We start from the raw sequence: 11,906 nt of genomic DNA on the forward strand, positions 1-11,906 counted from the left end.
CACGGCGCCGACGGCCACGTGCTCGCCACCCACAAAGGAATCGTTACCACCAGTCAGTTCTCAAACTTCCCAACGTTACAACGCCGCTAACGACTGATGATGAATATCTAAATGAGGCTCTGCGGATGATGAACATTGCCGGTTGTGTCACTGACAGAGGCAGCGGCGCAGCGGCCAATCATCAGCAGCCAGGTCATCACCGCTCCAGTCAACACGCCACTGGACAAACCAGCCACAGGTCAGTGGGCCTAACTTTTGGTTAGCCCATCACTTTGCTTCAATGCTTCAAAAATCTGCATATGCACTTTTACAGTGCCGGAGCCTGAACCCCAGGAGCAACAAGTAGGCAAAGCAGCGGAGCGCCAAGCAGCTCCAGGTTGGATCCTCAAAAATGTCCATCGCTTGACATTTATCGTCTCATCGTTTCCAAATGTAACTGGGCAATCATTGTGTTTGGCTTCTCAACAGTGGCCTCAACAGCCGTGGACATTTGCCAGCTCCCCAAGGAGGAGGGCACGTGCGCCAAGTTTGTCCTCAAGTGGCACTACGACGCACCGAGCAAGAGCTGCGCGCGCTTCTGGTACGGCGGCTGCGGCGGGAACCAGAATCGCTTCGACACGCATGAACAGTGTGCCAAGGCTTGTGGAAAACCAGGTAACGGGTCCAAATCCTGCCGTATGTTTTACTGGACGTCACGTGACCTTGTCTATTTGTCGGCAGCGCCCATCAAGCAAGCGGGGATGGCTTCGCTAAGCACATAAGGAGCCGCGTGGAAGCCGTGGCCAGCCAGCCCGTGTCCCCGCGCTTTGAGGAGAACCATCCACCACACTGGTCATACTGTACGAATGGAGGCTGCACTGGATTCCACACAAATGGACTTGACCCCACCCGCCCCAACAGCTTCAGCTAGTCATTTCACTTCTTTCAGTTCCCTCGTCACAAATGAAAAACAACACCATTTGCCGCATGATATTTGTATTTTGTTTTTTAATCTACTGGTGCTACTTAGTGATTGTTTTGCAGATGGTAATGATGTGCATTTTGTTTTGTACAGTCAAGTCGTCTGATTTATCGTAGTGCAGGTTATTTTTTACTTCAGCCGTAAAATATGTTCCATCCATTTCAGGATTTGCATGAATTACTAAGCTTCTTATGTCGTATATCGATAGCCACACACAAAACGTTGACACGAGTCTTGTATTCAAAATGGTAGCAAGTGCTAGAATGCAAGTAGATGAAGTGCACACAAGAGCCACTGCCTCAAACAAACCAAAGCAATATCAAGATAGAATGTATTTCTTCAGCTGTCTTTGTTTCATTTACGGAAATGTGTGTTTCATCGGACTTATCAAACACAAAATAAAACAGACTTTCTAATAAACATTCCATTTCTGCTTTTTTGACCACTTTTTTCCAGTTCAAAATTTTGCTTGTGCCTCTAAAATCATTCAAAGACACACATGAGGAAAAAAAAAAACACAAAAAAAAACAGTCGCTTTATATTGGCTGACTTGGCTGCAACTCCTTTCTAATTGCTGACATCTTGCCAAAATCACTTACCGTTCAAAAGTACACCTTTTAGTTGGGGCAAGATCTTCAGCAATACAAAATGTGGGAAATGAATGCACGCTTCAAAAAGTGAATTTGTTCTGCCAAGCGGATGTGTCGTCCTTTTTTTTTCCCCCTTCTCAACCGAGCAGTTTTTCCAGATGTTACATCTCTTGGGATTCTTCAAATACTAACGCGATAAACTCTCCATTTCCTGTATTACTCCCCATTCAATTAACATCTCAACTCTGGCTTGCATGCAAGAAGAAAAAAAAAATTGCAATGAAAAACACAGACTCCCAAACGAGGTCTTACCTTGAAACGCGAAGGCGTTTATGTTCTCGGCTTGAATGTGCGCGTGGTACGATGGAATTGCAAGACAATCGGAACATTTGGAGCAAAATAATCTGCCCGCTGTCAGAAATTCGTAGGCCGCACGTCCACCTACGGGAGAAAAAGAAGTCACATGATTGGACGGCGTTCGATTTGATCAGAAAGCAACATCAAAATGCCAATATCAATCATTTCACGATGATTCCACTCATCATGTCCTTGCGGTTGGCTTGACAGCTTAATTAAAAAAATAACAGACCACTGTCCCCCCACCCGCCCACTGCGAAGCCCAAACCAAACGGCCAAAGCAACACACACGCAGCCGTTCTAACGATGACTAACACTGTTGGCGGTACGTCTTTCCAGCAAGCGCCATAAAACGTTGAGGGGGCTGTAAATGACTTTCACATTGAGCAGCAGTAAGCAGTTACATTGACTCCAGCAGGCTCACCGCGTTAGCCCATCAAACAGATTTTTTCCCCTCATTTTTATTTGGTTAAATGCAAGCATTCGAGTCTGCTAAAAGTCACATTTCAGTGGGTTTACTGAAGATTCAACTGGATGGGGCCACATGGAGTCATACGAGGTCACCGACTCCAGCCGGTGACACCGACTCATCACGGCTCACTTTACTGAGTGACTCAAAAGTAATGTTTGGAGTAGTCTTCCTCCTTCCCAACCACCCACCCACCGCTTTTCTTTGGCTCCTACCGGACCCTCTGAGCCCCTTTCCCCTGCTCTGACGGACTCCCCTGGCTTCTTGTCCTCCATCTTTTTCTCATCTCCGCTCGCGTTTGAGTCTCCCACGTTCGCATGGTCGTGACTCATCTCGTTTCCCACATGGAAACATTTTCACTGAGTGGATTGAGACCGACACATTAAACAACTCCCCAATGTGGTAGCAAATGGAAAAGGGAAGGAATGAGAGGTTGGTCCACTAATCTTTTTTTCCCCCCTGATTAAACCCAACTGCATTCTATGAACAAGTAATATATTCTATAACATTATATAGTTTTAGAAATGTTATTCTTGTCTAATATTTTTGTTTGGGGAACTTTGTTTCATATTTTTGTTTTCTTACCCCTCTTGTTGTAGTATTTTTTAGGATCAATTTCGTCAGAAGGTGAAGAATCATCTGAGGGAGATTCGTCAGACGACATCGCTTCCATTTCTGTATCCACCATTTTGCTTACATGGGCTCAGTAACTCGGCAATACTCGGCCTCCTATAATCTACGTCACAGACACTTCGGCAATTTCCGGGCTGTACCTTTCGCGCCTTCGTTTAGCGATGCGTCTGTCGCTGGGGTACTTCTCACTGGTTCAAATTGGTAGCCTTGTACCCCATAGAAGAAATCATACTCTTCTTCATTTTCGTCAGAAGGTGAAGAATCATCTGAGGGAGATTCGTCAGACGACATCGCTTCCACTTCTGTATCCGCCATTTTGCTTACATGGGCTCAGTAACTCGGGAATGCTCGGCCTCCTATAATCTACGTCACAGTAGCTTCGGCAATTTCCGGGATGAACTTCAACGATCACATACAAACCGTTGATTTTTCATCGATTACTCCTCAATTCGCAATTTAATTCAAAAATTCACAACAGTTTCCCAAAATACATGTCCATCTTTATCAAATACATTTTGGGACCCCATAGTGTTTTTACATGCCCTTAAATATTTCCATTTCATAACTTCGACCCCTGCATTCGAGTGAGGCAATTTGTGCCGGTCTATGGCAACTACTCACCAATATTTGCACAAGACTGCCCTCTAGCGCTGAACATTCGACAACACAATACTGTATTTAGTGGCGTGCTGTCAAGTGGGGGTTCATGTTTATAAAACAGGTGACGTTACAAATAGCAGTCTATTTACAGGACACTTACTCATTCGATCAGAATAATAATAGCTATATTCATATATTTCCATACGTAGCTATATGACGTGTAACATTCAATTTTGTTTTCATTTCTGTATTTTTGTACAGTCATTTGTTGTAATATTTTGATCATTTTGTTGTTATATATTTTCTTTCAACATTTGCGTAAATGTGAGGAAATCCAAGGAGTTGTTGTGGACGCCCGGTGGTGACACAAGTGTCCATTTCAAAACAAACGTTCACAGCATGGATTTTAATCATCATAATAACGTGTCAATTTCGTTTGAGTGCATCGGGTTACTGGCTAGCGACAAAAACAGCTCCCAGCAGCAGGACCCTAAGTCGGGCTTGTCTTTCAGACGACCTCGCCGATTGCACCTACACGTTTGCAGTGAATGTCCCAAAACTCATATCTGGTTTTTCACTCGACACGCGGTTGCCAAACACTGAACATTTACGTTTGCACTCAAACATGTTTTAATATTGCAAAAAAAAAAAAAAGTAAATATTTCAAATTTTCATTTGGTGTATGAATCTTTTGTTGCACTGTAGCGATTCTGCACAAACTAACACACGATTAGCAAGCTAGCACCTCGTTGATGTCACTCACCTCAACGATCAATCAACATCAACGGACCAAAACACATTTTGATGTAGAAAAAGTGTCAACAATCTCACCGAGTGCACTTTGCAGTTTTTAAACAGTAAAACTGAACGCACGACGTGGTTGCTCAAATGTCAACATCAACTCACCAAAACACATTTGGATGTCTTTCATTGACACTATAACAACCTCACCAAGTCAATCGAAACACTTTGGAATGTTTGCATGGCATGAGGTTGCACAGCGGTCAACAATCTCGCTAGCTTTATATAGCGCCATGCGCTCTTTCATGGCTGACAGGTGTGCTTGCGTGCGTGCGTGCGCACATTGCGAAAGTGGGAAGTACCTGCACCATTCTCGGGCTGTGCTTTTTCCTTCTCGTCCTCCTCACACGTTTGCAAAATAGCAACAATGTGCAGTCAGATGTGCACAATGTGACGACAGGCTTGGCTTTCATGCTCCAAAATACTTCTACAATAAAACGCGTAATTATGCAAGTCAATAAATCAATCAAATACTTTACTGCCAATTTTTTTAACGTGTGCTCTTGTTCTCTATTTTGACGTAAGCCTTTCCCTACAGGTTGAAAAAAGAAAATACAAAAACACACCGATAAAGTTCAGCATCCTGCTGTCATCGGTGTGAATTTGATCTGCACGTGCCGCAAGGAAGCAAATTTTGTTCTGGCGGACATCCTCCAAGGCCAGCAGGGAGTCCGGTAACTTCTCACGCTCACGCAGCGGCTGGCTGGCTGGCTGGCTGGCTGGCTGGCTGGTATGCGCACCGTCAAGAAGACACAACACATGGACGGACTCACATGCAGGCTCAAAAGAACCACAGGAGTCGCACATGTATTAGCAACCATCTATACATTGCACTTTCCAAATGTCAAAAGACACATTGGCAGAAATGGGAGAAAGGGCACCGTACATAAGTAGCAATAGTAAGAAACATTAGCCAAAAATATCCAACCCTGTCATTCAATAAAAACAAAATCATGTCTCCACATTTTAAAATTATGGTCAATTCGTTGAGATTTTGATCTATAAGACTTTAGCGAAACATCATCCAGATGGAGTTGAGGTTATATGTCAAAATGAATAATAATCACACCAGAGTGTTTGTAAGTATTTCATTTTATAACACAAAAGCATGATAAGTCTGCACAAATCTAAGGACAAATATTTGTTGTGGTGATCAGTTCTCCAAGAACGCCACGTAATCGGTGAGTCTGGCCAACTGCTGCTCGTTGGGAACCGACGAAACGGGGGGAGGATCTGCACGGAGGACAACATAGAGACGACGCAGTGCATTGAGTCATGCGTTTTTTACACGGCTGCCATTTTAACTGGCCACTACGACCCCCACGTGTTTCAACTCAGGTGTCAGCAAGGGCAAACGATCTCACGCCACCACGCAGAGGTGACTGAGTTGATTTGAAAGAGCAACATTGCCTCATGTCAGGCTCATCCCGACCAGACAGATTTTTTTTCCCCCCCGAATGATTTAGATGATAACTAGCATGAGATGACTCGCCAATTGTGTGCAGCAGATGACGATTTGAAAAATAGGAGAAGCAACAAAAAAAAACCTACCTGGCTTTTTGGGCATCACCATCCTGGTGGTGGGATCCGCCTGCCAGCCCTGACTCACCACACCTTCAGGCAAACACAAGCGGTCAAGTCAAAAAGGTTTGCCCACTTTGCCCCCCCCCCCCCCCTTACCTTTGATGGCTTCTTCCACCGAGTAGCCCACAAAGGCGGCGAAGTCTTCGGCGGTTATGGACGTGTACGCCTGCGCCACGAGCCCGTAGGCCCTTTGTCGCGTACTCTCTGGGAAGCACAATAAACACGCCATGACATCAGTTGGACGCCCAACGTGGCCCATTTGTATAAATTGTTGACATCATGAAAGGGTAAAAAAAAAAATAAAAAAAAATGAAATCATGGTAACTTAATCGTACTGGCACCAAAACAAGTATTGACGCTGCTATTTTCATTGCGTTGGAAAATCAGACAAACATTTGGATTTTTTCCCGTGTTTCAGAGCTCATTGTCCTATCATCATCTTTTTTTTTTAATCGAGTGGGGGGCGGGGGCTGAGCGTGGGTTGCAAGCGGGCCGCAGGCCGCCAGTTGGCCAACCCTGGGCTGGATTTTCTCAAATGTCAAAGCTTCCTTCAAGCCGCCGTCGCTTGAGGAGATAAGAGCCAAGTGCGAGGGGGCCCAAATGCGTCGGCTGCACCTTCACCTCTGCCAGCTGAACGGCTCGGGGTTGCGGCCCCGCGTTGTTGGTATCCAAGCAACCTCGCTTGTGTATCAACAGCACGCTCGCCGAGCGCAGCGACGACCGTGACAATAACGTCGACGGATGAGGAAAGACAGCTGGTGGAGAAGCCCCGAGATTTGTCAAGGCTGTTTTTCCCAGACTACCGGCCAGCAAACTTCCTGTCTACACTTGTTGACTTTTGATTGCGGTGTCAATCGGTTTGCGTTAACGACGGTGCTTATGCGAAGCTCATCAACATTTGTTTAAAGTGGGTCATCTTGACATGACGTGAGGGTTATTAATGAAATTGCTGGTGAGGAGTGAGCAAGCAGGCCAAGCAGGTCATCTCAAGGGGCTTTCGGTAACCCAGTCAGGGAGCAGGCTCGTATTTTTAGCGCCGACTCTCGACCCCGAGGTCGATGACAAGAGCGGCAACTGCATCGCCCTTTTCGACGCTCCCAACTTGGATTGAAGCGTGCTGAGAAACATGTCAGAGTGGGGGAGCGGCGTTTTATCCAGAGCTGGGGGGGGGGGGGACAGGACCCGGCCTGTCCTTCTCTGGCCGTCTATTCTCGGTCAGCTATCACTTCTCAGCCTCTCACCTCTTAAAAATAGCCCCCCCCCCCCCGCTTTCACCGGCCGGCAAAGGCAAAGCGGGCGGCACATAGCGATGCCTTTATTTTTAAATGCGGCCCGAAGCGACGCTCCGATCCAAAGACTCGCAAAGAACAACGGTCTGCGATTAGCGACGCTTAGAGCCAAAGACAAAGAAGACCTCTCCCAATTTCATATCATGCAGCTTTATTTCAGGTTCCAAGTAAGTCAAGCAAAGTGAGCGATGGCAAATGTCTCTAAGCATCAGCTACATTTGAAATCAAATCTTTGACATTGCTTGGTTGACATCTGCTCTTATCCAACATTCAAGTGGTTCCAAGTACAAAAAGTATAAAAAGGAAAGTGAATGTATTCCACATTGCTGTTAAATATTGCACTGAAAGTACTGGCGAGTGACGCGAGCCCGACCCATCTCAGCCCTCCCGCGACTTTGTTAACATGGCCCGGTCCCTGCCCGCCGTACTCTTGTCAGAACGTCATTGTCCATCATTCCTCCTCTTCCTCCTCGGCATCGTCAAAATCATCTTCGTCGTCGGAGCCAAAGTCCATTTTGGCCAGCAGCGCTTCCACGTGCTCCGTCGACACGGCGAAATGATCCATCTTCTCGAAACCGGGCTCGGGGCGCTCTTCGCCCGCCGAGCCTTTGGCCGCGTCTTTGGTCTGCGTGATGAGGCCCTTGGCCGCCACCAGGAACTCGGCGGCGCCGCTCTGCTCCAGGGCCCTGACGGCCGAGTCGGTCAGGTCGGTGCTGGCTTGGAGTCGCTCGCCGTAACGCTGGGACAGCGCCCGCAGCGTGGCCACCTTCTGGTCTTGCTCCTTGCCGATCTGCTCCAGGAGGACGGTCTTTCGCTCCTCCAGGACGGCGTAGAGCAGGTCGAAGCGCTCGGCCAGGCTTTGCTTGGCGCGCTGGGCGTTTTCCTGGACGACGCGGCAGGCGTCTTCCATCTGGATGAGCAGAGACTGCAGGCGGCTGTTGCTGGCCACCAGGCCGTCGATGGCGTTGCTCAGTTCGGTCTTTTGGCTCTGAAAGACGCTCTCCAGGGGTGCCACTTCGCAGTCCTTGTGCTGGCCAAACACTTTGCACATGGAGCAGGTCGGAGTCTGGCAGCTTTTGCAGTAAATGTTGATTCTCTCGTCTTCGTGCTCCTGGCATTTGGGCTCCTTGGACTCTTTGGGCTTGAGGGAGCTTTCCGTATTGCCGCCGCCGCCGCTCACTTCTTGCTGCTGCTTGTAGATGTCGATGATGTTCTCCACCAGCAGGTTGCGCTGGAGCCCGTGCACGCCGTGGCGGTCCAGCACCACCTCGAACCTGCAGGTGGGGCAGCGGAAGACGCCGCCGGAGAAGCGGTAGGGGTTGCGCGAGTCGTAGAGGTCGCTGGCGCAGCTGCGGCACAGGTTGTGCTGGCAGGGCAGGATGACCACCGGCTTGGTGAACATGTCAAGGCAGATGGGGCAGCTCAGTTGTTTCTCCAGGCTGTCCATGGGGCTCGGAGCGCGAACCAACGATCCGGTCCTGTGGACGTCCATGAGGGCGATTTATTGGGCGACCTCACGGGGGGTTAAAAAGTTTTCGAAAGGATTTAGTCGAGACGCTGCGTTATCCTCAGGGGGGGGGTCCTTCCGCTAGGTGACTTTGGGATCTACTCTGGCAGGCCAACTGACGGCTGTCCCTTTTTATAGCACCTCCCTTCCTGCTGCGGACATTTGATCCAACCAACCAAAGTGCACATGCCTGCCTGCTTGCTCGCTGGCTCGGGGAACTTTTCACAGAAATGCCCCCCCCCCAGTCATGGCATGCGTCACATGTCCCAGTTGGCTGTGCGCGGCATCCAAAGTGAGAGCTGGACATGGTGGACGCACTGTGGAATAAACAGCCTGCATGTGACCGCTGTCCAAGGAAGACAAACAAGCAAGTGTGTCTCAAGCTTTCACAAGTTTGTTTGTTTGTTTGTTACGCCTCTATGAGAAACAAACACGGTTGCCAAACAAGATTTTCTTCTCTTATCCAGAAGAGATGAGCGATTAACAATATTTGTTGGCGAAAAACGTGAACGATGGCAAATCCAAGTTGCGGACAAAACTACAGCAAGAGACTCTTCGATTGAGCGTTGAACATCTACAACGGAAAAAAAACGCCGGCTCTTTACTGGGTTGTAGCACTCTGCTCGCACAGTCAATCTGATGATATTATTGGGGATTGAACGGCAAACACGTGGCGTGATTGTCAAGAAAGAAGCAAACAGTCTGTAGAACTCAACCTAACATTTAAACATAAATGGGGCTAAATCAGCTTTGTTTACTCATAATTCCAAAGTCAAGTTTTGATTTCACATCCGTCAACACGTTGCAATTATCATCCTGCGAGTTCCACGAAGTGTCTTGTGACAAACTGTACGTCAGCTTCAACACACCACTGGAACATCAACACGAGGCGGCACCGCAAACATGACGGAGACGCTATTAATAACGCTTGCACAAGTCCACGCTCGGCACACGATGCAAATTTTCCAAATTATAGATAAATATATGTGAATGCAAAAAAAAAAAAAAATTCAGTTGATGTTTGCTGTGAAATTAAACTCGTGTTGGTGTTCAAAGCTGGATAAAAACAACAGTTTTATTTCCTATTACAAAACTGCCATCCTAGCTGGCTTGAAAGAGTGTTCAATTAGCGCCCCCTGCTGGAGAACACAATCACACACCCCAACCAAATCAGGTCAGCTTCACCATGTGCATACATGTTTTCAGAACATCTTGCCTTCATCTGCATCATGATATTGACACATTGCCCTGCTGTCAGAGCGCAAAACATACCTTGAAGGGCCTCCATTACCGGGAGAATATTTTCTGACCACTGATGAGCTGCAATCGATGTGTAGATCCCGGGGAAATCTCGTTGCCATATGTGCTGGCCAACTGTCCAAATTGCTGCTAATTCAGGATTTGCCTGAGTGCAAGAAAGAAAAATCCACCTTAATCATAAAAAGGTTCATGGAGCCACCAGAAATGGTCAGAAATGAACTTTCTTTGGTTACACTGGTTGAAATGTGCAGTCGGATGGAGCGTATCAAGATTCTTACCGCTTTGATTGCCCGTGGAATCCGCTTCCAGAGATACCTGGCGTTATTCCTGTACAAGCCACAAGGACAATTCAGTAAACAAATCTACTGATGTTTTTTTTTAAATGACACATTAACTCACATATCATTATGTAGTAAATAAAGTGCCAGAAGTTGCGCATATACTTGAGGGGTTGTAATGCCTCCTGGTGCCTGTTGGAACAAAACAATACTATATCAGTAATGAAGTAGACTATTACAAGTACAAATGAAACGAATCGAAAACACGGTTGTTAGAACTGGACTCTATCGCACTGACTTTGACAAGTATGCATACATACACATCTAATATCGATCAATGAGACGTACCCAAAACACAAAATTAATGGCCGCTTCCCAAAGCGATGCTACGAATGTTTGGATTGATCCGCCCACCACAATTATACGACCCACCGACAAGCTGGTGAAGCAAACACACGAAATGTAACAAAAGCGGAAAAGCGACATTTTCACAGAAATCTTCAACGTGACTCGTGTTATCAGACCCATCGAGTCGAGCACTGTTAGCCGCAGAACATCCCATGCTAGTATGAGCAGGGAAAAGACGCACACAATTGTAACAAACGCTCGCATTTCTCGTAATGTACCTCGAGCTCTTGAGCTTCACACTGCTCTAATAGTTTGTCAAAACTTTCTTCCATAATCACAGCAGCAGGCATGATGAGGAGGATCCGAGCCTTTTCGGATTCGTGCTTTCGCCTAGCAACTTTGCTTACCTCTCCGAGCGAGGTGACCCGGAAGTACTTCGCTTTCCAAAAACAGCTGATGAAGAAAAAGGTGTAACCTTCGGAGAAGTACACTCCACCAAAGGAAAGGGCACATGCACAACGCGTATTCCTTTACTGAAGCGCTATATATAAAGCAACAGGCCACTGACATACTTGAATGAACTTTAAAAATACTAACAATAAAAACTGTTATTTTAATTAAAAAAAAAACAGCACAGGTATATATGAACATTCAAGAAGAATACAATATTCGTGAATAGTATCAATATACTGTTCCGAACATAAATAGCCCGGTGAAGCTGTACTTTGTTCTTTCGGCCACAAGAGAGCAGTATATACAATTTGTCAACACGTCAAAGTCTCTAACACATTTATTTCCTAGTCCAAGCTGTGTGAGCTTTGCGTAATAACCTGTATATGATGCATCGATCCCAAACAGCTGTTAAATGTTTACCATCTTGTTCCATGGAAACCAGAAAGCAAACATTGTCAAATAAAAGCAAACACACAGTGACCTTTTTTTCTCGTTTATTTACTGCCATGCAGGCTTCAAGGCCGTGACCATGTTCCGAACGTGAGTAAGCCAAAAAGTCAGGCGTGCGGTGTTTTGGTCACTCGGCTGCTGGCTGATCGTCTTCTGTTGTTGGGATTTGACAGCTTCCCCAAACACTTACTGCTTCTTGACATAGTTTTAAGGGTGTGTCGGTGTGTTTTTGACAGCGACACAATGCAAGTCATTAATAATTGCTGACACACTGACCAGTGTGGCCACTTAACAGCATGCTTGGTCACCTGGTTGGCCCAGTTGGA

The 11,906-nt window shown here is 46.7% G+C and overlaps 3 protein-coding genes across 8 annotated transcripts in view; all 3 read right to left on the reverse strand.

Moving 5' to 3' along the window:
- Window positions 1-4,990, reverse strand: part of mlphb (melanophilin b) — a 60,046-nt gene extending 55,056 nt beyond the window's left edge. For 2 of the 5 annotated variants that reach the window (XM_049727782.2, XM_049727781.2), the window contains exons 1-2: window positions 2,963-3,355; window positions 1,864-1,992 (exon numbers count right to left, since the gene is read on the reverse strand). The gene's annotated coding sequence lies outside the window, so the exon portion shown is untranslated. Of the gene's footprint in view, window positions 1-1,863; window positions 1,993-2,962; window positions 3,356-4,516 lie in introns of those variants that run through there. The other 3 variants (XM_068651667.1, XM_068651666.1, XM_049727780.2) reach the window with 3 other exon arrangements.
- Window positions 4,991-5,485: 495 nt separating this feature from the next.
- Window positions 5,486-11,164, reverse strand: cops8 (COP9 signalosome subunit 8). Of its 2 annotated transcripts, none has more exons than XM_049727793.2 (7): window positions 11,085-11,164; window positions 10,451-10,521; window positions 10,330-10,378; window positions 10,064-10,196; window positions 6,092-6,199; window positions 5,963-6,025; window positions 5,486-5,644 (listed from the first exon to the last, which is right to left on the reverse strand). In XM_049727793.2, coding segments are annotated over exons 2-7 (435 nt in total). In that variant the 5' UTR covers window positions 10,453-10,521; window positions 11,085-11,164; the 3' UTR covers window positions 5,486-5,564. The 2 variants fall into 2 exon arrangements, with proteins under 2 accessions (XP_049583750.1, XP_049583751.1); XM_049727794.1 differs by having other exon boundaries at window positions 10,956-11,123.
- trim63b (tripartite motif containing 63b) lies at window positions 7,419-8,963 on the reverse strand. The gene has a single exon (XM_049727788.2). The coding sequence runs from the start codon at window positions 8,774-8,776 to the stop codon at window positions 7,736-7,738; it is 1,041 nt and encodes a 346-aa protein (XP_049583745.1). The 5' UTR covers window positions 8,777-8,963; the 3' UTR covers window positions 7,419-7,735.
- Window positions 11,165-11,906: the final 742 nt, after the last annotated feature.

This window comes from Syngnathus scovelli, chromosome 8 (assembly GCF_024217435.2).
Source record: "Syngnathus scovelli strain Florida chromosome 8, RoL_Ssco_1.2, whole genome shotgun sequence".
Classification (NCBI taxonomy): domain Eukaryota; kingdom Metazoa; phylum Chordata; class Actinopteri; order Syngnathiformes; family Syngnathidae; genus Syngnathus; species Syngnathus scovelli.

Bases quoted from the DNA above. Each gene is read 5' to 3' on its own strand.
- trim63b (XM_049727788.2), bottom strand. From the start codon at position 8,776: ATGGACGTCCACAGGACCGGATCGTTGGTTCGCGCTCCGAGCCCCATG.
- cops8 (XM_049727794.1), bottom strand. From the start codon at position 11,027: ATGCCTGCTGCTGTGATTATGGAAGAAAGTTTTGACAAACTATTAGAG. The intron at 10,379-10,450 runs GTGAGTTAATGT...TGGCTTGTACAG, and splicing joins TATTTACTACATAATGATAT to GAATAACGCCAGGTATCTCT. The intron at 6,200-10,063 runs GTATGTTTTGCG...TGTGCTTCCCAG, and splicing joins GGTAATGGAGGCCCTTCAAG to AGAGTACGCGACAAAGGGCC.